The following is a 26,671-nucleotide window of genomic DNA, read 5'->3' as shown; positions in this document are numbered from 1 at the left end:
GTTCTTCCTTTCACATTAAAAGTCCTCTTACCGTCAGCTAGCTTCTCCTGCTTCATCCTCCTTAAGAAGTCCTCTGTGATCTTCAGAAAGGCCTCTCTGCTGCTCCTCTGCTCCTCATCCTCCCTCTGACTCTCTGAGACTTCTGTGTGATCTGTATCCAGAACCTTGTGGATCTTCTTCAGCTCGTTCTTCACAAAGCAGATGATGTTCTCCTCCAGCAGCTGGAACAGAACATGTGAAGTTTAACCTCAGATGATCAGTGACAGAGTGAAGTCCTGCAGGTCCACAGAGCAGCATCCAGACCGTCAGGACCAGGAGCCTCATGTATAAAAGAGTGCGCAGCTTTCATACTAAAAGACGACGTACGCACAAAATCTCAGATTAATAAAACTGTGCGTACGCCAAGTCCTGCGCACCTTTTCTTTATACATCCCATCCAACGTGAAACTGAGCGGAGATGAATGAGGAACACACCACGCCCACCCACAAATGAATATACAAATGACTCTAAAACGCCTTCGTCCTGAAGAAAAAGGACAACTGTGGCAGCAAAGAAAGAGGGAAATAAAAGAAAAAGAAGGAAAGTGCACGATCAACTCGTCAATTTATGATGTATAAAAATAGATTAATTTGGTCGTTTTTTTTTAGAATTAGTGATAAACACAAAGGAACTAAATGTCAGGGTCACAGTGACTGCTCTCATATTAATATTGATGCTTAAAAAACTGCCTGTGCATTGATAGTTGATCCTGTGCATGTTTTTTTCTGGTGTAACATGTATGTTTAGAGATGACTGATCCATGTGAGCTGAATTTACAGATTATTTCAACAATCTATAAGTGTCACACGTCATCATCTACACACATTACGCACAAAATAAGCAGACAGAGTTCACGGAGTTACTCCATGTAACCATTCATTACTGTCACTGATTGTGTTGTGGATGCTGCGCCTTTCTCTTCCGATGAAAGGCGCAGCGGTGGCCGAATAACTTTTTCGTAGTTATTTCGTTATCGTGTGGATTAAAATGGGATAAAGAAAATGTTCTACTCAACGTTCAAGTCCCGTTTTCTTACAACAAATGAGTCTGTAACTTTATTTTGTGTTTAAAACATTATAGACTGACGTGTGTTCATGTGTTCATGTCAGCAGCTGTGTTTACATCACTGTGTTACATAAAGAAAATATTCATCTGTGGAAAATTAGTTTCAGTAATTTGCTCAAAGTAAATAAGTGAGTCTTCCTCTCTCACACACACACACGCACACACAAACACACGCACACACAAACACACGCACACACAGGTTTGTAGTGTGTGTGTTCGCTCACAGGATCAGTTTCGTCTTCAGTGTCCTCTCTGATGTTATCCACATATGTTCAAACGTACGTGGTGTATCAGTATTGTTTGTCACAGAAAATTCATGTTTGTCACTGCAGACACATTAATAATATTATTTTCAAACACTGGGATAAGTTTCAGAGCTTAATATTCCAGCGTCTCCACCTGACAAGAGTTTGCGGAGCTCTCTGCAAATTCTCACGGCAGCTCGAGAGTTTGCGCTGCGATGCGCAAACTTCCACGCCAAGTACATTTTTATACATGCCGTCTGTGCGTGAAAGCAAGTGTACGCCGTCTTTTTATGTATGAGGCCCCATGCACACGGTTTATACATGAGGCCCCAGCACTCTGCTTCAGTATTAACAGTAGTGTCATGTTTGTACATTTACACACCTTAAATATGGAGTCCAGGTCTGCTCCATGCTGCTGGACAGACTGACCACTGAGAACCTCTGTCCTCTGCTGATCAACTCTGAGGAGAAAAGATTCAGTGTCATTTACTAAACAATCATTTGTTTCTACCAGGTTTTCAATGTGCTGCACCTACGATTCTTCTTCAGCCAAGTTCACATGACATGAGTTTGACAGGTTGAAGACAAAAGTCCCTGAAGGACAGTCTCTAGTGTTTGTTATGTGTGAAGTCTCAAAGACACAATCAGAGAGGCTTGTCCATGAGTCCCTGACCAATCACGGACTCTGACTAGATTTACTGCTGGAAACGTATTCAGAGACGAGGACAGGCTGAAGACGTTTAGTGGAGACAGAAACACAACATTGGTCCACCAAAGAGAAGAAGAGTGTTTTTCTGGATTCAACATGTTTTGGACTAGACAGGCTCCCCCTGGTGGAGGATCATGTAAGTGTGTGTTACTATGTGTGAAATTCTTACATTCGTTCACCATGTTTTTGTCCATCCTTGAAGTTAATATAACGACCTATAGACAAGTCACTCTTCATGGACACACAGCTGGGTCCAGGTCCAGGTCTGGCAGAGTCTGGTCCCTGTTGACGGATCGTCCTACAAACACAGGACATGACATGTAAATACAACATCTGCTGTGATTGATCTCATTAATGATCTACAGTATCAGGAGACACAAGGAAAACAGGTTTGTGTCAGAAATGGTTGAGTGTGACCCAGATGGTGTCAAACACTACACTGATTAACACATTTAAGACTTCCACATCTTCAGTCAGATCACTTTACCCAAACCCAAGCATGTGAGCCAGGACTGTTCCACAATTATTCAACATTTCTTATTTTTTCATGGGTCCAGATCTGAGATTAAATGGGGACGGGTCTGTTTGGAACTTGGGTCCAGAATGTCTTGGGTCTGCATGGGTCTGGGTCTGAATTCTCAAATATTAGGTGTCTCTGGTGCTACATAGTGGATCATTTGAGTTGTTGACCTGTGAAGACCTCCACCCTATATCATCTGACCTCTGTTCTTGTTTGAAGCTCACAGGTTGAGCCATGGACCAGTCACTCTTCATGGACACACAGCTGGGTCCAGGTCCAGGTCCAGTGAAGTCTGGTCTCTGTTGATGGATCCTCCTACAAACACATGATGTGTAAATAAAACACTGAGCTGTGACATGGAGACGAGTCACATGATCCATGAGATCCTCATCTCACCTCTGACCCTCATGTTCCTCACACAGAGTAGTTTTAGGGGGCGGAGCTTCCTCTTCACTGTCCTTGATCTGATTCATAGCAGAGCGCCACCTGCTGGGAGAATAAAACTCGCTCATTACAAGTTCTGCTAACATGGGTGGACCACATTGACCTAATGTGGGCCGGTCAGCAAGAAGACTTTTTTTAACCACAGAATTGGCCGACATGACCCTCATTGGCTGACTGAACAATCGGCACAGCCCATTGGTTTATGCTAATAATGGACTGTCAGTCACTCAGTTACTGGTTCATTTCAAAGAGCCGTTAAAAAGATTTGACTCGTTCGTGAACGTCACAGCTCGACTCACAACTCACTCAAGACGCTGTTTGCATCACACTTTACAGCCCTTCACTGCAGGTGAGTCCACTGGTTTAACAGAAGAGCCCGCCCTCTGGTGGTCAGGTAAGAAGCTGCCCAATTGACAGATACATATGTATGTTAAACATCTGGACTTGACGTGAGATTCATGAGCTTCACAGTAAATCACGTAGACAAGAAGTTACAACTTTTTCATTTTCAGTGCATTTCTTTTTCAATCCGTGTTTCTGCTGCACGTCACATGTACTTTTATGTGTTATCGTCTATGTGTTTTTTTATATTATTTATATGTGAAATAAACTAAACAGCTGATGGAGACAGAGTGAGTCAGAGGAGGCGGAGTTAAGTCATAAGAACATGATGGATCTGTAACAGGGAAGTGATTGTTTTGCAGTTAGCAGCACTAGCCAAGTTAGCTGAGAGAGGATCCACTTTTCAGACAAAGGTCAAAGTAAAAGAAAACGAGTTCATATCTTAGGAATTATTGAACAGGAAATTCCACTTTTCACTGTAGCTGTCACTTTTACTCCATGATTGATTCTTTAGCTGTGACAAAGGAACACGACTCTCTCTACAAAAACAAACACAGTGAACTTGTAGAAAAGTCTTTTGTTACAACCAGGTGACGTTTGAGCTCCAAACAACATCTGGACGTTAACAAGAGTTTGTGTTTATAGATGTTACATTTAAATATGTTTGATGTCAAACCATCACTCAGTGAATTAAGACCATACAGAAGTTCAGCTCGTGGGTTCTGAGCATCCACATGTCAACCAGCAGATGTCAGCATTTATACTGTGTCAGCAGAGCTGCTTCAAAAGGGTTGGGCCTTCTTCACGTCCAGAGGAACCAGGACATGTTCACATCCCATAATAAGACAAGTTTGCAGTATTACACCAGACATTTAAGCCTCTCTAAGTCACTACAGGGTCAATTCATTCTGTGTAAAAACCTCAGTCACTGAACAAGAGTCAGTGACGTGAGATTCATGAGCTTCACAGTAAAAACATCACATCCACTCAGTTACAGTGTTGTTTTTGTCAACGATGACAAAATTATTTTATTGACGCCCCTTTTTTTTAGTAGAGTCGGTCGCGGCGCACCACTGGCGGAGGAAATTTCATTCTGCCCAACAGTAATCTCCATTACTTATTGACCTAAATGGATTTGTTAAAAGACTATACTGCTTTCTTTTTTTAAACTAAAACTTTTTTGAGTTCGACTAAAATTGGACTAAAACTATCACATATAGAAATGACTAAAACTAATCAGCGTTCTAGTCCAAAAAAACGTTTTAACTCAGTTACAAAGTTCTTTTTCACATGGGTGATGAGATGAGTTTAGTTCTGTTACCTTGTGAAAGCAGGAAATGATCGTCATGAAGCTGCTGAACGTCAGTGAAGTGATTCTGCTGCTGAACAGGAAACAAACCACAGACCAAAGTTTTCTCAAGTCTCATCTGAATGAAATGTGATGAATGTGATCAAATAACTGCTCTGATCTCAACTTTACTCTAATCGACTCGACTCAGATTAGTATCAGCCATGTAGCTTTCCATGACTTCATAGCGCCTCCTCAAAGTGGGCGAAGTCATCACAGCAAGCCTGACATGGTTTTCTATGGGAGACTAGTAAAGGATTGTCTCCTTAATGAACCTGTTTTGCCAGTTTCCAGCAACATTTGTAGACCGTCAAGGGTGCACAATTGCTGCTCCTACATAATCCTCCTGTTAACATTTCTCACTCGTTTCCATTACTCCCTTTAAATGAAATTCTTGATCCCCTAATTTCCTTAGATTATTTTTCATCACCTCTGTATTTGCCTCATATGCCCTACACCTCAAAAGTACATGTTCCACAGATTCCTCCCAGTTCATTTGCCAATTCCTTTCCTACTCTCCCTCTGATTTTCCCTCTGACTCTTCCCATTCTCCCAGCACTTCTGCAGTACCACTTTCGTCGGGTGAGAATCATTGTGTCCCTTCAAATTCGCCCAGTAATTTCCCATCAACTGCTTCCTTCTCAGCCCCAGAGGCACCTCTCCCATCTCTACCTGTACTGGCAGGTACTGGCGTTGTCTTAACAGCCCCACTGCAGACTCTCAGCGCCTGTGCCTGAATCACATCCAGCTTCTTAAGCCTTGATCTAGCAGCTGACCCATAGGCAATGCTGCCATAATCAAACACTGATGGTATTAAAGCCACATACACTAGCTCCCCAACTCCTACCTGTCAAACATTGCAACACATTGATCACTTTTTTGCATTTCTCTTCTATTCTACCAATATGCCCTGCCCATGTTAACTGTGAGTCAAACACTACACCCACAAATGTAAATGTTCCAACTCTTTGCAGCTCATTCCCGTACATTTTCAGTTTCATTCCTTCCTCTCTTGGTTTCCTGCTAAAATACACTGTCTAGGTTTTTTTCCACTGAGAACTGGCATCCCCAGTCATAGCCCCACTCCACCACCTCATCAATAGCCCCTTGTACTTTGCCCACAACATATGCCACATTCCTTCCTCTTTTCCACAAGGCCCCATCATCCACAAAGAGTGACCTACCTATCTCCTCTGGTACTTTTGAGAACACGTCATTGATCATTAGTGTAAAGAGTAAAGGGCTAATCACACTCCCTTGAGGGGTCCCATTCTCTACTTAATCCAGTTGTACACCCTTCCTCTTATACCCATCTTGCACAGCTTTATTAATGATCCTTCCTTCCACATCATATCATATGCTTTCTCAATATCAAAAAACACTGCCACTACTGCTTCTTTATTTGCCTGTGCCTTTCTTATCTCTGTCTCTAGCCTTATCACTGCATCCATTGTGTTTCTTCCTTTTCCAAAACCACTTTGATCATTTGCCAGCATTTCTGGTTTTTCAAGATCATATGTTAATCTTTCTGTTATCATCCTTTCCATTATTTTGCACAGATTTGATGTTAAGGCTATTGGCATGTAACTAGTGGGTTGTGTGGGATCCTTACTGGGTGTTCTTATGGGGACCACTACTGCTTCTTTCCAGGCACTTGGTAATCTTCCCTCTTTCCATACCTTGTTGTACAATAGCAGCAACTTTAATAATGCTCTCTCCCTTAGTTGTTTTAGCATTATATTGCATATCTTATCTTTCCCTGGGGAGGTTGGTCTTGATTTATTTATTGCCCTCGTCATTTCTGCCATAGTAAATGGTTCGTCAGTTGCTTCTCCTGTTTCTTCCCTCCTGTCTAGCACACCTGGATACTGACTCATTGTTTTCTCTCTCCTCCTCCTCCCCTCTTTGATAGATTGTCAATGCCATGTACTCTTGCAAATGACTTTGCCATCATTTCTGTCTTATCCCTGTTAGAAAGTGCAGTCTCCTCCCCACACGTCATGACCGGATAATCCCATACCTTTCTATCTCCCCCCATCTTTTTTATCATTCCCCATACTTCTCCTACAGGTGTCGTTCTTCCTATTTTTTCACAAAATTCTCTCCAGCTTGCCCTCTTGGCCTGGCGTATTGTTCTTTTCACTACTGTCTGTGCCTTCTTATAGTGGACTGGCTGCTGCACACGATGGGTTCGTTTGAGTTGTTTAAATTCTCTGTTTCTTTTTTTAACAGCTTGACGACATTCTTCTCTCCACCACGGTACCAGTTTCCTATTTATCTTGCTCTTACTCTGGGGGATGGCTCCCTCTGCTGGCCTTAAAATTCCTGAGGTTATGTTCTCATTTATCTCCTCTATATCTCCTGAAACATCCACTCTTGTCAGTTCTTCCTCACTCAACTCCTGAAACAGATGCCTTAGCGTATACCCACTTTGGGATTTGTCCACTCGCATTTACTTCCATTCTCTCTCTTACCGAACATGTCACTGGGTAGTGGTCACTACCTACAGTGGAATCTGCACAGACTTCCCAACTACTAACGCCCGCAATGGCACTTGACACTAGTGTTACATCTAATGCTGACTCATAACCTGTAGCTGTGTTCACCCTCGTTCCTCTCCCATCATTAATACATACCAAGTTCCTTTCATCCATCAACTCTTCAACTACTTTCCCATTTGAATTAGTTTGTATTTATTTATATATTTTTTTTGAACGTGTGCATCATGTTAATAGTACCTATTGCTAACAATAGCTAATGTTAACTCAAAGAAGAGTCAGCTGAATGTTAATGTTCGCTTCGTGTCCTCAGTCTGAGGACGGCTCACATACCGGCGAGTGTGCGCGACTGTATCATTTCTATAATCGTGATTTTACGCAATAGAAAAGCCATTCTACCGCTGTCTGGGTAAAGAAGTGTAGCAGGCGCTATGGAGGAGGTTACGTTGCGAACAGCGCGTTGATCCGCTTGACCCGTCCTTGGCCGCTCTTTTTCCCTCTCACTCACTCTCACACACACACTCGTTAACATGTCAGTTTTCTCTGTAACATCGGCGTCGTTTCGTCGTTACCTTATTGTATTTAACAGTGACGTTGTTGAGCTGAGTTGTTGAATTAACATGTTCTCGTTTTCTATTTTTACAGATCCCTGTGGTGTGAGGAAGCTGTGGAAGTGTAAGTATTGTGAGTTTATCTGTGATAGTAAAACAATTTCTGACGTGTGGGGAAAACCTTTATATTTTCTGTAAAGCAAGCAGATGAACAGACACACGTACAACGCAGACACACACGTACAACACACACAAACAACACTGACACACACTTAAATGCTGTAGGAAGCATGCTGAAGGATGGGAAAATTGGACAACTGAAGACATAAGACATTATTGTTTCAGTTCTTCATCAGTCTATGTTGATGGAATTAGATATTGTTCTGATATGATGGCCTGTTGGTTCATGCTCAGGGGGGTATTCCATCAAGCAGGCTAAAGGCAAAGCCAAGCTTAAATGGCCAAGTCTGGCTAATATGAGTGAGAGTTCGGTTCCATCAAAGAGGCTGAGATTAGCCCCAACTCAGTAACCATGGAAACTATGACTCTGGCTAAGCCTCAACCATGGCTAAGCCATAACTGTGGCTCAGGTTTCCGTTCCATCAATCTGAGCCTCAACCCTGTTCCACCAAGGTGGCTAATGTGAATGCCAGCCATGTAACCATGGTAACTTCTGCTGCCGGGCAAACCTGGTGTGTAGCAGGCTAAAAGTGAAGCTTAGCACCATCTATGATCAAAGAATGTCCAATAGACAGAAACAGAGACACACACAACTGTCATGGAATGATAAAATAATATGTAAAACATCAAATATATAATAAAATGTATTAAAGAAATGATTTATACTTATAATTATCTATTATCTATAAGTACATTAAAGAACACTATCACCAAAATAAAATATAATAAAAAAATAAGAAACAAGTAAATACAAAATTAAACTAATTAGCAAAAAAATATAATAAAAGGAAATTGAGGCATTGAAAATAAAAGATGGAATGTGTACACCAAACCACAATTAGATGATTGATTTGCTGTCACCTGCATTCACTTACTGTAATAGGGGTCCTCGTCTCCATTGAATTGCTTGATTTGCTAAAATGATTCGAGATAAATAATCAATAGATCTGTCATATGATTATTTCCTATAGAATGATAACCAACATTGCATTTTGTCATGTAATTATCTACCATCAATTGTATGATAAATGTGATGAGTCATGTAAAACACTTTGATTAAATGTACCCTATTATTATCAAAAATGTAAGCAAGGCTACTTTATATAGCACATTTTAAGGTGAGTCAAAGTGCTTTACATAAAATAAGATGAAAATACAACAATTCAACATATAGCATGTGGGACAAAATACAGAAGTAGCACAAATACAGCATGTAAAAATGACAGGCTTAAATGAAAATGATATCAATTCTATACAATTGGCCATGCAGGAAATAAATGAAAGCTATCCCATCGATTTGCAAAACAATCAGTTGATAATGTGGCGTCGGCAGCGAGGCGTCTTTAACTCGTCTGACTGGTGTGTGTGTGTGTGTGTGTGTGTGTTATCTGTCACGCCCTGCAGACGAGGAAACATGTTAGTTTTTATTTAAGTGCAGACAGAGGCTCATGTGGGAAATAACTGGTTTTCTTCTTGTTTCCTGTAATGTTGTAAGACAACAACTAACAGTCAAGCTGTGAATGAAAGCTGGGGTGATTATATCATAGGGAAAGGTCAACATAAGGGTTGCACATAATGGCATCTGTTAGGGTAAACATTACATAACATCTACTAGGGTCATAAACATTAAGTTTGGTGCCTGTTCTTGTTTTACTTTGATGTTTGTGTATAAGTGGTGAAGCTTTTTGGAGGAAGGGGAGAGACCATTTTAGACCGTCCTTGGTGACAGTGTCTCTCCTCCATGCAAAAATCCATGCATGCAGTAAAGACATGATTTACTCAACACTGATGACTCAAGAATTTCTTTCACAATCTGTAATCAGGTGAATGAGTTGTAAATGCAGGTGCATGGATGTGTGTGAGTGTTGGATGTGAAACCAAGAACAAAACAGGACTGATGGGCTTTAAAGGCACAGCCCCGCCTCCTTGGTAACTGCACACACCTGTGAAGCATAGGCTTGATTGCCTGTGTAAAACAAAGAGAAAGGGAGAGAGGCACACCTACACAACCCCGCCCACTCGGGGTCGTCACATATGTCCCTGTACTCTTTTAGCTGCTTCTGCATAGCTTATGTTGTTTGTTGCTTTTACATTTCCTGATTCCACAGCCCCCATATGTCACCTTGTGGTTTCCACCACAGTTACAACATTTCTCTTGTGTATTTTCTCTGCATTCTTCGATTCTATGTTCACCTCCACATTTGGGACATCTCTGCTTTCCTTTACACACCGCTGCAATGTGACCATATCTCTGACATCTGTAACATGGAAGTGGGGGAGGAATATAGAGTCTGACCGGAAAACTCATGCAGGAAGTGTGGACGCCTGAAACTCTAATAGCACAGACATGCTGTTAATCCAAAGTCTTCGTCAACAGGAATGCCCGTTATAACTCCCCGTAACACCCGGTTCTCTCCGAGTACCCTTCTTTCACATATCCTTTTTTTTTCTAAATATTTTCGATATGTAATGCTTTATTTTTTTGCTCTTCTGTTTTACAGATTACTAACAAGTTTCCATCTCTCAGGATTTTTAGCCATTTCCACTTCCCCTACCTTCTTTTTTAATTCGCGTGACAGCAAGATTGGGCTTAAACTGATGTGCTCATCTTCCTTTTTTTAATTTTAGAATCAGTTTGAATTCTTCCATTGCTACTTTTTTAAGGATAAATCGTCGCTCCTCATCTAAACTGTCTTCTCTCCACCCTCTTTTATTGCCTTGATTTATTTCCTCCCGTTTGTTTTGACCCTGTCATCGTCATCCCCCTGGCTTTCCATGTCGATCCAGTCACACACCAGTTTATGTCAACCGCCAAAAAACACTCAGATACCACGGAAACAAACAAACAAGCAAAATAAGAGAAAAACAAAACAAAACCGTGTAGCTTCTTCAATTTTTTCCTCCAACTGAGTCCGTCTCATCTGCTTCCGCATCCGCCTCCAGTCCATCTACACACCCCAAACATTGTTTACGTCAGCGGCGCACTTAAATGACGATGATGGCGGGACGCTTAGTGTGGCGTCACTTTTGTTTGTAGTTTTTTTTAATCTATCTATTCTATTCTATCTATCTATTATCTATTCATTTGGTTCATTAAAGGTGGGGACAATAATTATTGTGGCACCGTTAATTTGGGACATATTTTGGCTTTATTTTCATCTGGGTTGTTTGTTATAGTAATCATGCTTTGTGTTCATTTATTTATTGATTTTTGGATAATTGATGTTTGGATGGGAGGGGCAGAGGACCTATATAAAGAGCGGTCTACCTCCCACTCGAGCAGTGTATATTGGGTTACAGAGGAGGTAACACACCTATTTTCCCTCACAACTGAATTCAATTATCTTGATTGAGACTTGTATAGGTTTCTTTTTTGGAAATAGCATTTTGGGACAATTTTCATATTTGTTTTGATTTTCACCTGTAAATATTTTTCCCGGTATGCATCTTGGATTGGACAAATAAAAAGGGAAACACAACATCAGTCGACTACGCCATCATCTTTGGGTCTATTGAGGAGTTGCAGCAGAACCCCGTGACACATCTGAGAAATCCATTCATTTGACTGAAGATGGCAGCATTGTTGTTCTGTGTTAACGTCTGTTCTGTTAATGTTTGACTCCAGTTGATGCAGAGATAAGAGCTGACACTTGGTTTCCTGTTCAAAGCAGCAGTCATTTTGTGCTCAAATCAAATGTAGCAAAATAAACAAACACAAAACAACCATGTGGATATTAAAGCTCTCTCACTTGCACATGAACAAGAAGTCGGTGCCATTTCAGCATTGTGACTTTCTTTAAAAAAAATGTAACCATGCAAGAATTTATTATTTCATCTGAACGAGGAATTATTAAACTACAAGAAAATGCTATTGGTCCAGCTCAGGATATTGAATTATAATACTTTTGACCAAATTCTTGACATACAACATGGGCCAAATGTCCACCCTGTTATGGGACATTCTCATCTTTATTAATAAGTGTTTGGAATGCACAGTCATTGTGATATTTACATTTTCTAAGAACAAAAATGTCCCTCATTTGCTCAGTGAAAGTATTTAAGAAAATATCCATATATAAGCATTATCTTGAAAAAAAACATATTCTAATTTAAGGCAAAATTTGGTTTCAACATATTTCTTTTGCAATAAAAAAAGAAATAAATTGAATTTTGACAATTTGAGTTTTTCAATTCATTCGCCACATTAGTAACCACAAAAACAAGCAACAATATTATTCCATTTGAATTTATTATCATAAAAATACAGGGGTAACAGGGTGGACAACATGTAACAGGGTGGACATTTTCTCTTTTCTCTTTTCTTGTTCTTTTCTCTCTTCAGTTGTTCGATTTCATTCTGTAGCCTCCTTCTGCCCTGTCTGGCATTCCTCTATTGCCTAAAACACAAGAATGTTGTTACAATTTACAATGACTAGTGGATACACGTTCTGTATACAACAATACAAGGATAGACGGTCATATAGTCACATTAAAATAAATTGTATGGCCACACACATAGTAAGGGCAAAACCATCAGATAAGACAACTTTAGATTTGACTTCTCTTATCATTAAACTATCAACTTTCGTCTAACCTTGAGGGCCCTGGTTTGGGGGTATTTTCGTTATGTGGGGGACTTTCAGGTGCTGAAGGAGGCGTTGTGGATTTCTTTCTCTGTGCTCTCTTCTCTCTTTCACTGAGGTCTGACGCTTTCCTTTTTCTTCCTTCCTCTCTGTCACTTCTCCACCTCTCTTTCTCTTTATTTAGGTATTGAGCCCGTTTTTCAGGGTCTGCATCACGCCGTGCCCTGTAGCACCGTTGCTTTTCTGCAGCAGACAGCGGTGCCATTCACTGACAAAAAGATGCATGTTGTTTAATCAGACATTTTGAAAGTATGTAAAAAACAACAACAAATGTATAAAAAAATGATATAAAAAAGAAAAAATACAAACAAATGCTGGAAATAATTATTCATTAGCCTTCTTAGGTCCACCCTGTTATTATGAGTCCACCCTGTTACTGTGCAAAATGGTAACAGGGTGAACATTTTTGGCTAAAGTTAGCCATAGCTGCTAATGCGATGAACAACATGCTAGCACAAGGTGTCCACAGAGGAGGATTTATAACATATTTATTAACCATAGTTTAACATTTGCAAAAAAATATAAATGACAACAATAAAATGGAGTAACAGAATGGACGTGTTAAGCTTTGCCGAGTCAGTGAGCCATTCTAAAAGGCTAAAAAACAGTAGATTGAAGAGTGATACTTACTCGGCTTCTTGTTGAAAAGTTCCCTCCAAATATCTCTGCTACTTCCTGAGGATCATGTGACTTGAGGAATAGTCAGTGGGTGTATTTAAAGGGTTATCCATCAGAGTAAGGGGGGGGGACGTCAAAACCGGGACATAAATCATTTTGAAATTTTAAAGCATTAAAAATGAATTCATATAAAAAAATAACATTTATTCGGAAAATTGACAAATAAGATCATGCAACAATAATGAAAAAAACCATATATTTTTATTTTTATTACTTATAATTGTAAGTGTAGTTGAGCAAACATGAATGGGGACACATCACTTTGGCCTGTTTGCAATAAAATCTTAATTAATTCATCCTTTTTATATATTGCTATGTTTTATGGTAGCAATGATCTTACTATTTAAAATGTGATTTTCTAAATGAATATTAGCATAATTTTAAACAAAATATACCATATAATGTCATGGGGACTGAAATGGCACCGAATTGTAGGAATGACCCTGTTGCTCATTCTGGGCCTTGTAAAGCAAGAAAGGCAGAAAGTGTTCCCATGATTTTTTTTCACTTGAACATTTACTGCTTCATAAATCCAACACAATGATAAGTCGACTGACCACATTTGCTCACTTGTGTTGTATGAACATGTGATATTTCTTACCAGGTTACCTGATTAGTGAGCATATACATGTATGATTATTATGTAGATATTTCAGACGTATATAACAGAAGCAAAGTTGCAAATTCTGACTCTGTCCCTACTTGGTCTTTATAAGTCACAAAAACCTGAACACTGTGTATATCTAAGGGTTTCACAATTCACTGACATATGTATATATATACTAGGGCTGTCAAACGTTTTTTCCATAGTTAACTCGCAATTAATCTCTATATTAAAAATATAGTTAGAATCAAATAAACACAAAGAAAAAATGTCTTTTATCTGTGGTTTCTTCTTTGAAATAAAAAAGTGCACTGTAGACCCACTTGACATGTCTATTTCAAAAACACAGCACATAAAATGCCACAACAATGTGGTCTTCAAAGTGAAGAGGTAGTAGACAACAATGACAAACAGAACAGGGCCTAATGACAGTTAAATGAATGAAAAAGTGCAGTCATTAAACACATCAGATTCAGAACTCTGAACTCTTAGTGCTAACTTTTCTCCTATTTATGAAGCCAATTGCTAAGGTAACATTTTCAGTAGACAGTGCTGCTACCGCTGTAGTTAACTTAGCTTCATCACTCAACCATAGAACTCTGACCAATCTGCTGCTTGCTATTAGCCTGGACTGCACTGCCGGTATGTTTTGCTAGTAGGTGTTAGCTCAGACTGCTAGTACTTCGGTGATGGTCGGACACAAGGCGCATATTACTTTGGTTTTGTCGACTGAGCCATCTTGAAGTTTTCTAAAGTGAAACGAACCATTCAGAAGCCCGGGGGTATTTTTTTCCATGACCACGGTTTGAATAGAAGAAGTATTGCTCTCATTCTTCTTCTTCGTCTCTGTGGTTGGCAAACAACTTGAAGGTGCCTTACTGCCACCTGGCCTGGAGGTCCCACACTACAGTCTAGTAGAGAACCAACTGGGCCGCGAATAAAAAAAAACGCGTTAACTATGACAGCCCTAATATACATATATGTATGTATATATATATATATATATGTATATACATATATATATATGTATATATATATATATATATATATATATATATATATATATATATATATATATATATATATATATATATATTTATGATATATACATATATAATGACACAACATGAAATAACAGTGTTTGATGTCATGGTACTCATTTGTCACATAAACCTGACAATGTCCCCATAAGTAGCATTAAATTCAGGTTTGACCAAAATATAGCCCTAGCCACAATCTCAGTAGATCAATGCATTCCTGGAAGTGTGTGTGGGAGAGTGAGTGTGTGTGTGTGTGTGTGGGAGAGTGAGTGTGTGTGTGTGTGTGTGTGTGGGGGGGAGAGTGAGTGTGTGTGTGTGTGTGAGAGTGAGTGTGTGTGTGTGTGTGTGTGTGTGTGGGAGAGTGAGTGTGTGTGTGTGTGTGTGTGTGTGTGGAGAGTGAGTGTGTGTGTGTGGGAGAGTGAGTGTTTTACAAACGTCAGTTTCCTAAAAACTACGTCAGTTTTAGTCTACGATATCTCCAGAACATTTTCACATCTTTATCTCACTGTTGGACAAACTTGGGGCTGGTCATTTTGGTACTGTTGTTATGGAAACACAAACAAATACATCATGTATTATACCGACCTAAACGGTTAATAACAACATACAGAAACTTTCTCAAGTAACTTTTTTTTTGGAGTTATTTCATGCAAAAAAAAACATTCTTGTCTTGTATGCTGCGTTTTTTGTTTTTTTAAATACTTACCAGCAGGAGGACAGAGGTCATCCTGAGGTCACACACACTCAGTTTTACCTGCATCACAGCAGAAACCACACTTCCTCATTCATGGCATAATCTGCTCATGTGTGTTTCATTTTCCATGTGTGTGTGTGTGTGTGTAACTCTGAGTGTTGTTCTGCTCACACGCAGCAGGGGGCGCTGTTGTCAGGCAGCATGAAGAGGAGGAGGAGGAGAAGCAGTGCATGCTGGGACAGAAAGGCTCGTCAGTGAGAAGATGATGTTCTTCAGACAAAGAGTCAAACTCTTAACATCTTTATTTACTTTGTTTTCTATTGGATTGAAAACCTTGAATTTTATTTTATATTATTTTGACTTCTTTCTTTTTATTTTATATAAAGCATTTATTCATTTTTAATTGATTTTACTTTCTGTATCTTTTAATTTCACTTTCAAACATTCACTTTTTGTTATTTTGATCTCAGTGTGTGTGAACCTGTGTGTTTCAGGCTGGTTCTCAGCAGCAGGGGGCGCTCACAGCGCAGGACGGCGGCTCAGTTAATGACAGACATGTTGATTTTTTAAGTCTTCATTTATTGATGGTTTCAACAAAGAATGACTGAGACGAGCTTTGACCTCGTCCACCACTGAAGCTGCTGTCTCTTCATGTCCTACAGAGGACACAGAGACACTGAGGAACCATCCCAGACCCAGAACCCAGGATAAACCGGTTCAGTGAATGTGGTCCTGAAGGTGTGGAGGTGGATCAGTGAGTCAGAGGAGACGCTGTAGAAGGACAGAGTCCCAGCAGGACAGTCCACATACACTGATACTCTGTGAGAGACAGAGGACATGATGAATGTCTGTGTCCTACAGTGACGGACAAAGTAACCACGATCATCAGAGCAGAACAGACTCCAGGACTGATCATTATATCCAAACCAACAGTCAGAACTGTGGCCTTTCCTCTTGATTCCTCTGTAACTCAGTGATATACAAACATCTCCTCTCCACTCGACCTCCCAGTAACAGCGACCAGTCAGACCAGGTCTACACAGCAGCTGAGACCAGGACTCAAATCTGTCTGGATGATCAGGATACGACTGATCTTCTGTCACAAAGGTCACTTTCCTGTTGTCGTCAGACAGTTTGAGTTTTCTGTGCATTGTGTTTGTGTCCAGTTCCAGTTCACATGAATCTGATGAAGACAACGAGACACAGCTGCAGTTTATTGATGATCAGCTGATATGTTGTTATTTCCTGTAAATCCATACTTACACTTCCTGAGACCAGGTTTTAACCACTGCTCTCCAGCATGGTCCATCCTGGAGGAAGAAACAGTCTGAATGAGTTTCTGTCCAACATGAGTCCAAACTGTTGTCTTAATGACGCACTCTGGTGGACACAATGATGAACTACAAGGACAGGTGTGTTTCAAAGAGAAGACGGTGGCTGTTTCTCAATACTCAAGTATGCAAGTATGTACTTGCTTACTTGGGAAGTATATACTTGAGAAGTACACTGGGAGTATATACTTGCCAAGTACAGGAGTACACAAGTATGTGGCTGTTTCTCAATACTCAAGTATGCAAGTATGTATGTATTGTTCTGCTGTAGTGCTGTAGTGCTGCAGTGCTGCAGCCTCATTAGCGCCACCTACGGTGTTGATAAATGAACATATGAAATACTTTTAATAAATGCATATATATGTTGTTATTATTTTTACATTTTAAATATTTAACTTCATTTATTAATTTATTTCTATTAAAATATACAATACAAATTATACAATGTGGAAAATAAATGTATTACAGCATTGTAGAGTAGTATATATATGTATATATATATATATATATGACTTGTACAAATATACTACTCTACATATCTAATATCTACATATTATATTTAAATACAGATACAATGACCGTGCAACTTTAATATAAATCTAACATTCAAAGTTAAAATAAATAAAACATTAACAATATACAAACTTTTAAACTGTCAGGTCAAAACGTTTCCATTAAAAACAAAATAACACGTCAACAACAAATCTATGGATCACACCGAGCATCTAATGACAGCGACGTCTGAGCCAGCGGATCATTTCATCAGGACAGGCCGAGGTCACGCTGCTCTGTGCCGGGCACAGTGAGCGCCGAGCGTCCGCAGAGGCGGAGCTTATCGTTTTTGTCGTTTTTGTCAGGCTTCCTTCTTCTTATGAACGATAGGTGATGAGTTGATGATGCAGGAGAAGACCCCACTGACACAGGACTTGTACCGAACAAAGGGATTTGATTTAGTCACAAGTCAGGCGTCAGAACCAAGCTCTGCAGCAGCTCGGGAGAATGTGTTCTTGCCGAATCTCCGAACAATTCTGCCTCAGAAAAGCAAAACTAACCTTATATAGATTTTCTAGCATTTTTTTCAGTATATAAAACGTCCGTTTGTCACAAATTTAAATGTGGGAGTTGCCGAAAGCCTCCTGACGCTCACAAACCAAAAATTGTATCTCTATCATCAACCGTTCTTGAAATATGACAACTTTAAAACATGCTGTTTTCTCTGCTTTCTCTGCTGATTTTGGAGAGATAGAGACAGGCGTGTGTGTGCGTGTGTGTGCGTGTGTAAGGAGCAGAGGGGACTTTGGGAGGGGCTTGTCAGTCTCTCTGTATTCTTCCACCCAAAACTTTGACGTCTAACTCCTCCCACAGTTTTGAGAAAACCCCCACACGTTATATCAAAACGTGCGGCTCGACCGGGACTTGTGTGCTATGACTTTTCTAAGCGTTTCAAGTAACCATGGCGACAAAAATCGCAAAAAACTGCCATATAACTTCCACATGCCGTGGATTTTCTAGCAAGTACGCACAAGTATGGATATTGAGAAACGGCCGGTGTCTGCAGAACCAGAGACCACAGTTTCAGGAGGCTACGCATTTACTCAACAGCGCCACCACGTGGACAACACAGAAGACAACTTCTGTTTATACATTTGAAACCCACCACGAGTAAACCAGCAACAAGTTGGCCCAGCACAAACCAAGTAAACAAAGAAAATAGATAAAATAGAGGGATTTCATTTGTATTTTTTACAGTGTTTCAAATCGCAGTATTGTGGGTCTAAAAAGCATAAACTTTGTATTTGAATTACGGTTGTTTGATCGCTTGCTTGAATCGAGACCTAGTTTCCAGTGCTTTCGTGGTTTTTTCAGCTGCGCGTCACAGAGGAAACACATGGCTACTTATGCAGCTGCTGCTGCGGAGGCGCGTCGCTGTTACTGCTGCTTCCAAAACTTGTGTGTTTTCACCGTTGAATGAAGAATGAAGAACAACTTGATTGTAGCTGTTAGATGACGAACATCTCGTACACAACTCACTACAAACACCACAGAATAAAGACATCTTTACTTTAGTTTGACCGTAGACTGTTTGAAGTGGACCAGGACTGTTCTGTACCCAGTACCAGGACTTCTCACATGATGCTGCTACTCTGTGCAGATGATCTGTCCAGTTCATGGTTCTGGTCGTTTCTCAGGCTGAACTACGTGACATTCACTCGTTCTCACGAGGTGTTTAAAAAGTGTCACTAATGTTTGGTTATACTCACTGACAGAGGAAAACATAATAACAGGACATCTTCAACCTGAACCTGCTGACAAGTTTGAATACTGCTGATGAACATGAAGAGGAAGGAGGAGGAGGAGAATACCTGAGAGTGTCCAGTCTCCAGTGAGGACTCTTCAGTCCAGCAGACAGCAGCTTCTCTCCTGAGTCTCCTGGATGATTGTAGCTCAGGTCCAGTTCTCTGAGATGGGAGGGGTTGGAGTTCAGAGCTGAGGTCAGAGAAGAACATCCTTCCTCTGAGACCAGACAACCTGACAGACTGGAGTTAAGAAGATATGATGAACTCAGTGATTCAAAAAAAAAACATCTTCATCAACAAGAACCTAAAGAAGCAAAGAGTCTGAGTCAGAGTTCTGACCTGAGAGTCTCCAGAGAACAGTGAGGACTCTTCAGTCCATCACACAGCAGCTTCACTCCTTGATCCTGCAAGTCGTTGTTACTCAAGTCCACGTGTCTCAGACGAGAGGACACAGAGCTGAGGACTGAGGACAGAGCTTCACAGCTTCTCTCTGAGAGTTTACAGCCACTCATTCTGAGGCGGAGTTAAAGAAAATCTATTCACATATGTAATTAAAAAAATAATCAGAGTAGAATTGTCCATATAAATCAGCTGAGCACCAACCTGAGAGTCTCCAGAGAACAGTGAGGACTCTTCAGTCCATCACACAGCAGCTTCACTCCTTGATCCTGCAGGTCGTTGTTACTCAGGTCCACGTGTCTCAGACGAGAGGACACAGAGCTGAGGACTGAGGACAGAGCTTCACAGCTTCTCTCTGAGAGACAGCCACTCATTCTGAGGAGGAGTTCAAGAAAATCTATTCACATATGTAATTAAAAAAATAATCAGAGTAGAATTGTCCATATAAATCAGCTGAGCACCAACCTGAGAGTCTCCAGAGAACAGTGAGGACTCTTCAGTCCATCACACAGCAGCTTCACTCCTGGATCCTGCAGGTCGTTGTTACTCAGGTCCACGTGTCTCAGACGAGAGGACACAGAGCTGAGGACTGAGGACAGAGCTTCACAGCTTCTCTCTGAGAGTTTACAGCCACTCATTCTGAGGAGGAGTTCAAGAAAATCTATTCACATATGTAATTAAAAAAATAATCAGAGTAGAATTGTCCATTTAAATCAGCTGAGCACCAACCTGAGAGTCTCCAGAGAACAGTGAGGACTCTTCAGTCCATCACACAGCAGCTTCACTCCTTGATCCTGCAGGTCGTTGTTACTCAGGTCCACGTGTCTCAGACGAGAGGACACAGAGCTAAGGACTGAGGACAGAGCTTCACAGCTTCTCTCTGAGAGTTTACAGCCACTCATTCTGAGGAGGAGTTCAAGAAAATCTATTCACATATGTAATTAAAAAAATAATCAGGGACAGGTGAGGAGCGAGAGAAGGGTATCAAGGAGAAACTGCGAGCTTTCAGAAGGCCGTCCCCATCCTCTCCAGAAGAAGTATAAGCTTTGACTGATTTTTGAAGAGTTGGAAAGCTAAACAGAACGTGCTATATTCACCACATGATAAGAATATTTATGGGTCAATGACATGACGGCTAATTATACTGTCCAACTGCATTTTTTCTTGTTAAAAATATATTCGAGAAAAATATATTCAAAAATCATTAGGCATTTCATTTGTATTGCTACGGAAAGTGTAAAAATATCATGTGGTGTGACCGTCCAGTCATGAATCCAGTTTTGGACATTTATTTAAAATGAATCTTAATCTATTCAAATGTATTTTCTGCCCTATGTGGCATAAATTCTAAAGTGTTTTGTAACCTCATGTGAAATTACAGTGATCTTGTAATGACATTTCCCTCTTATTTACGTTTATTAAGTAAACTTTGTCCGAGTATGTCCATTTTATGAAATATCATGTGGTGCGACCATGAAGAAACCACCATTTTGGAACTTTCATTTTCAAAGCCACCCCAAGACAGGAAGTTACATCACAAACAACTTTGCAGAGGACCCACAGAATCAGTTAGCAGGTTTGTAACTCTCTTTCATCTTTTAAAATAACTGCTTTTAAAATGGCTGGTAGATAGTTTCCAAATATGGATGTCATGTGGTATGATCTCAAAAACACAATAAATATTGATTTATTTTTACAAATTCATAATTTGATACCAACTTTTGTTTAGGTGTCCAATGCTATGCCTGTAAATGTTGATTGAATATGAAAATATCATGTGGTGCGACCAAATATCACCAATCATCATCACTAAATATCTTGTGGTGCACCAAATATCATGTGGTGCTAACCAAATATCTTGTGGTGCGACCAAATATCATGGTCACCAAATATCTTGTGGTGCATCATGTGGTGACCAAATATCATGTGGTGTGACCAACATCTTGTGGTGCAAATATCTTGTGGTGCATAAATATCTTGTGGTGAAAACAAATATCATGTGGTGCACAAATATCATGTGGTGCGCAAAATATCTTGTGGTGCTTAAACATCATGTGGTGCGACCAAATATCATGTGGTGCGACAATATCTTGTGGGAAATACCAAATATCATGTGGTGACCAAATATCTTACCAAATAATATCATTGTGAATCGCAAATATTAAATATTGTGGTGCGACCAAATATCATGTGGTGTGTGGGATACATTAAATATCATGTGCATGGTATCAAATATCTTGTGGTGCCAAATATGTGGTGATGTGGTGCTAAATATCTTGTGGTGCGACCAACATCATGTGGTGTATCTTGTGGTGTATCAAAACCAACTATGCTAAACTAAATATCGCATCACGCGTGCGCAATTAAATATCATGCGATCAAATTCGCGCGGTGATGCATTAAATATCTTGTGGTATACCAAATATCATGTGGTGCCAAATATCTTGTGGTACTCAAATATCATGTTGACCAAATATCATGTGGTGTGACCAAATATCTTGTGGTGCGACCAAATATCATGTGGTGCGACCATTGCAGCTAGCTTTCAATGAGTTGTAGACTTATTTTAAAGGAAGTTTTGTGTTTTAATATCATTTTGATGGTTTATATATTTAAAAGGTAGTAAATTGTTATAATATTTAAAAGATAAAATTGTGCTTTTTCTTAATTTTTCATACAATTCAGAAGCAATGCTTTATGTTAAATCCTTATTGATAACATTGGCACAAAAAAATAAAGAACAAATATTTGTAACATGTCATGTTGCCATTATGTCTTTCTAAAGTTTAAAAAAAAAAATCCATTTCATTAGATGCCGCTCTCAAGCAGTGAAGACCGTGCGCCACAGGCAGCGTGTGAACTCTGACCCTGGGTACCTTGCAAGGAGAACAGTAAGGTTTATGTAAAAGCTAAAAAAAACTTTGTATTGAAAAGCAACTTGAATTACATGAAGTTATATTGTGTGGAGGGGATTTAAAATATAATACACATTTTAATTGAAATGTCAGTCTGCTGTATCTGAAAAAAGCCAAACTGTATACACTGTAGCTTGACACAATACTAAATTTGTTTCAGCTACCAGAGAAGAAAGCAGCAGGGAAAGATTCCTTATGTAGGGAGGTATCGTGCTTTTGCAAACAAGCCAAAATGAAAATATGCTCATGTTACCAGCCTGTAAAAGTTGACATGCGGAACACCACATCCAACATGGAGGAGGCCTCAACCTCACAGTCACAGAAGGGGGAAAGTGATCAGGGTTTATGTTTTGTGATAGTAACATACGATGAACTTCCATATGTAGGCCAAGTTCTTGAGGTTGTGGGAGAAGATATCAGGGTCAATGCTATGCGTACAGATCCTGTTGATCAGTAGTTTTACAAAGACACATACGAAGGTTAACATATAACAAAAGAGCTTTGATGATGCATTTTGATGACAACAGTGCTTTGATACCAACTATAACAATAAATAGATAAAAAGAGTTACAGTTTTGCCTGCTGGAAGGTTTTACAGTCAGGGAGTAAGAACTTATTCACGTGAATAAAAGCTCCAGATGCCATATTCTACTATAAGAAAGATGTCATAGCAGTCATCTCTGAACCTGAGCCAACAACTTCTCGCTGTTCTAAATTGAGAAGCCAAGACTGGAACAAGTTTAAAAGTTCCTGGGGTTAAGGAAATACCTAAACCATATCTCCAACATTCATATAAGAATGAGGATGATGGTATGAATAGTTAGATGTCTTCAAGTTTGATGTGTCTGAGTTCATCTTGTTCCTTACTGATTTGTGAAATGTTTACAAAAAATCACTTCAACACAGTGTTTGTAAAAGAATGGCAATGAAAGTTAATGTGTTAACCAAAATGAAATTAAATGAAAAGTGTTGAAAAGAGATGTTTGTCTTCAATATTTAAATTAATAAAATCTGTTTTAAACAAATGATTGTCTCTTATTCTATTGATTTGTAAGAGATTTAAGCTGGTTTCATCATTTGGTGCGACCACCCATCATGTGGCGCGACCATTAATAGCAATAACTGTAGCAAAATAAAAAAAGTGATACCTTCTTTCTGTGGCAGAAACTTATTCACTGATGGGGTAAGATGAAGTTAGTGGGATTTTGTTTACATTTTCATTATTTTTATGCATTTTACAGGAAAAATTAGCACGCAAACTACATGCAAAACGGTGACCATGACTTTAGAGCAGGGGTAGGGAACCTATGGCTCGGGAGCCAGGTGTGGCTCTTTTGATGATTGCATCTGGCTCGCAGATTTCGGCTTTTCAGATAAAACATAAAATATTATCACTTGTTTTAATCCATCCATCGATTTTGGAAGTGGAGGAAACGCAAGTGAATGACATAAATGCAGCACCGTTCTATTCCCTGGCTTTGGATGAGTCAACAGACGTAAGTCATTTGTTGCAGTTCAGTGTGATTGCAAGATATGCTGCTGGTGACACACTGCGTGAAGAGTATTATAACAACATTATTTAAAAGTATAAATTCAGAGGCTTATTATACTCACATTTAGTTAAATTCAGTCTTAAAATATATTATATGGCTCTCACTGAAATAAATTTGCAAATATTTTGCTTTCATGGCTCTCTGAGTCAAAAAGGTTCCCGACCCCTGCTTTAGAGGAATGAGGATTATATCAGTATGTATGACAATTCAACAGAAATCCAAATAATTAGTTTCTAGACACATCATTTTACTAAGAACTTGTGAAAAAAGGGTAAATATGTTGATTAAATAAATACATTTTTAAGATGATTGATGGTCGCACCACATGACATTTTGGAGGGTAACGACCAATTACTTTACGTGAAAAACCACCAAAATATCGTAATTCAAGATTTTAACATGTATGCATGTACACATGACATTGTAAAGCTTTGACCAATTGCAATAGAAATTCATATTTATCATATTTTTAAATTGACCTGTTAAAAAACCTTATATGTCATTGACCCACATACAGGCGAGGGTTGCTGTATAAGGACACATTTTCTGTGGAATGAACAGAGACCTTTTCTTTTCTTTTTTAGAGCGCCATGGTGGGGGCCCTCAGCCCACAGGTGGGAGAGGCTTTCCCTCACAGCTAGATATTTTATCTAGCTCAGGCCAGGGTCTTTTCTTAGAGACCCCAGCCTTGGGATCACTCTTTCTGTTTGTCCTTTTTTCTATTTCTTGCTTATGTTTGGTGTTGTTATTTGTTCAGGGAGCAGATCTTTCAATTTTCATCTTGTTAAGTTTGTTGGTACACTTACAAGTAAATAAGTATGGCTAGTGACAAATGAAAATTCATTTCGTTTAATGTCAATGGGCTGTTGAATCCAGTTAAACGTAGTAAAATCCTATCTAAAGTGAGAACAGAACAAGTCCATGTGGTTTATTTACAAGAGACCCATTTGACAGACAAGGAGCATATAAAGCTAAAGAAAAGGGGCTTTACAAATCTGTTTTTTTCTTCATACAAATCAGGGCAGAGAAGAGGAGTTGCTATTCTCATTTCAAACAAGCTACATTTTGAAAAAGTATTCGAAATGGGTGATAAAGAGGGCACGTTTATTTTAAGTAAGGGGTAAGATAGATGGGAATCCAATTACCTTAGTGAATGTCTATGCACCCCCAGGGAGTGACATTAGTTTCTTCCAAAAAATAACCAATATCATGGTAAGTGAAACAGAAGGCCTCTTGATCTGTGGAGGGGATTTAAATATACATCTGCAGCCAAAGTTGGACTCATCTTGTGGAAAAACCCAGGATAGGAAGTCCTTCTATAAGAAAGTAAACACACTATTTGAGGAGGTGGGCTTGATTGATATATGGCGAGATTTTTTCCCTAACAGAAGGGATTACACTTACTACTCTGCTCCTCACTCTCTCTATACAAGAATAGATTATTTCATAACATTTGGGAAGGATAAAGATAAAATACATACTTGTGGAATCAGGACAATAGATCTAAGTGACCATGCACCAGTATACCTATCCACTGATTTTGGCCTGCGATCAAAGACTAATACATGGAAATTGAATTCCAGTCTGTTGAATGATCTGTCTTTTAAGGCACAAATTAAATCAGAAATGTGTCTCTTCTTAGAATTCAATGATACTGGAGAGGTTTCACCTCCAATGTTATGGGATACTCTGAAGGCTGTTCTGAGAGGGAAAATTATAGCAATATCGTCATTCAAGAAAAAAAATAGGAATAAAAAGTTAGAGGATTTCAAAAACAAGCTAAAGGTACTAGAAGGAAAACAGAAATTAGATTTGGCACAGAAGATTTAATGTTTCTGAAACAGAAACACTACGAAAGTGGCTCCAAATCTATGAAAGTATTGGCATGGAAATTGAAAAAAAGGATAGCCGAAAATACAATTCATAAAATTAGGGATCCAAGGACAAAAGCGATAAAAAATAAACTAAATGAAATTCAGGAAGCTTTTGAAGTGTTTTACAAAACCTTATATTCTGAAGTCCCAGGTGGGAGTGTGGCCCAAATTGACAGCTTCCTGAATTCCCTAGATTTACCCACTCTCGATGAAAATCAAAATAAAATGATGACTGCGGATATAACTGAAGAAGAATTAAAAGTTGCAATTGGTAGACTTAAATTAAGCAAATCACCAGGATCTGATGGCTACAAGGCAGAGTGGTACAAGGAATTTTAAAAAGAACTAATACCTGTTTTACTTCCTACTCTGAATTGGACTTTAAAAAATGTGCAAACGCCACCCAGCTGGAAGGAGGCAATCATTTCAGCCATACCAAAAGAAGGCAAGGATAAAGTGGAGAGTGGCTCTTTTAGGCCAATCTCTGTTCTTAATGTGGACTATAAATGATTTACTTCTGTTATGGCCAAACGATTAGAAGAATTCCTGCCGACACTGATACATAATGATCAGACAGGTTTCATACACCAACGCCAAACACAAGACAATATACCAAAGACACTACATATTATGGATCATATACAAAGAAATCAAACTGAAGCAATTGTGATGAGCGTAGATGCTGAAAAGGCCTTTGATTC

The 26,671-nt window shown here is 39.4% G+C and overlaps 2 protein-coding genes across 2 annotated transcripts in view; both read right to left on the bottom strand.

The window, feature by feature from the left end:
• LOC122784333 (NACHT, LRR and PYD domains-containing protein 12-like) overlaps positions 1–26,671 on the bottom strand; it is a 100,622-nt gene that overhangs the window by 9,775 nt on the left and 64,176 nt on the right. The window contains exons 4-7 of the mRNA XM_044049567.1: positions 2,781–2,894; positions 2,229–2,357; positions 1,733–1,811; positions 32–221 (exon numbers count right to left, since the gene is read on the bottom strand). Coding sequence (XP_043905502.1) covers positions 32–221; positions 1,733–1,811; positions 2,229–2,357; positions 2,781–2,894 — 512 coding nt within the window. The remainder of the gene's footprint in view (positions 1–31; positions 222–1,732; positions 1,812–2,228; positions 2,358–2,780; positions 2,895–26,671) is intronic.
• The window catches only part of LOC122784380 (NACHT, LRR and PYD domains-containing protein 3-like), a 30,245-nt gene continuing 19,733 nt past the window's right edge, over positions 16,160–26,671 (bottom strand). Inside the window, exons 6-11 of the mRNA XM_044049632.1 lie at positions 20,358–20,531; positions 20,094–20,267; positions 19,569–19,742; positions 19,296–19,469; positions 16,865–16,911; positions 16,160–16,784 (exon numbers count right to left, since the gene is read on the bottom strand). Coding sequence (XP_043905567.1) covers positions 16,258–16,784; positions 16,865–16,911; positions 19,296–19,469; positions 19,569–19,742; positions 20,094–20,267; positions 20,358–20,531 — 1,270 coding nt within the window. The 3' untranslated portion in view covers positions 16,160–16,257. The remainder of the gene's footprint in view (positions 16,785–16,864; positions 16,912–19,295; positions 19,470–19,568; positions 19,743–20,093; positions 20,268–20,357; positions 20,532–26,671) is intronic.

This window comes from Solea senegalensis, linkage group LG17 (assembly GCF_019176455.1).
Source record: "Solea senegalensis isolate Sse05_10M linkage group LG17, IFAPA_SoseM_1, whole genome shotgun sequence".
NCBI classification, from domain to species: Eukaryota; Metazoa; Chordata; class Actinopteri; order Pleuronectiformes; family Soleidae; genus Solea; species Solea senegalensis.
The sequence above is the reverse complement of the archived record's forward strand: the minus strand, read 5'-3'. Positions and strand labels throughout refer to the sequence as shown.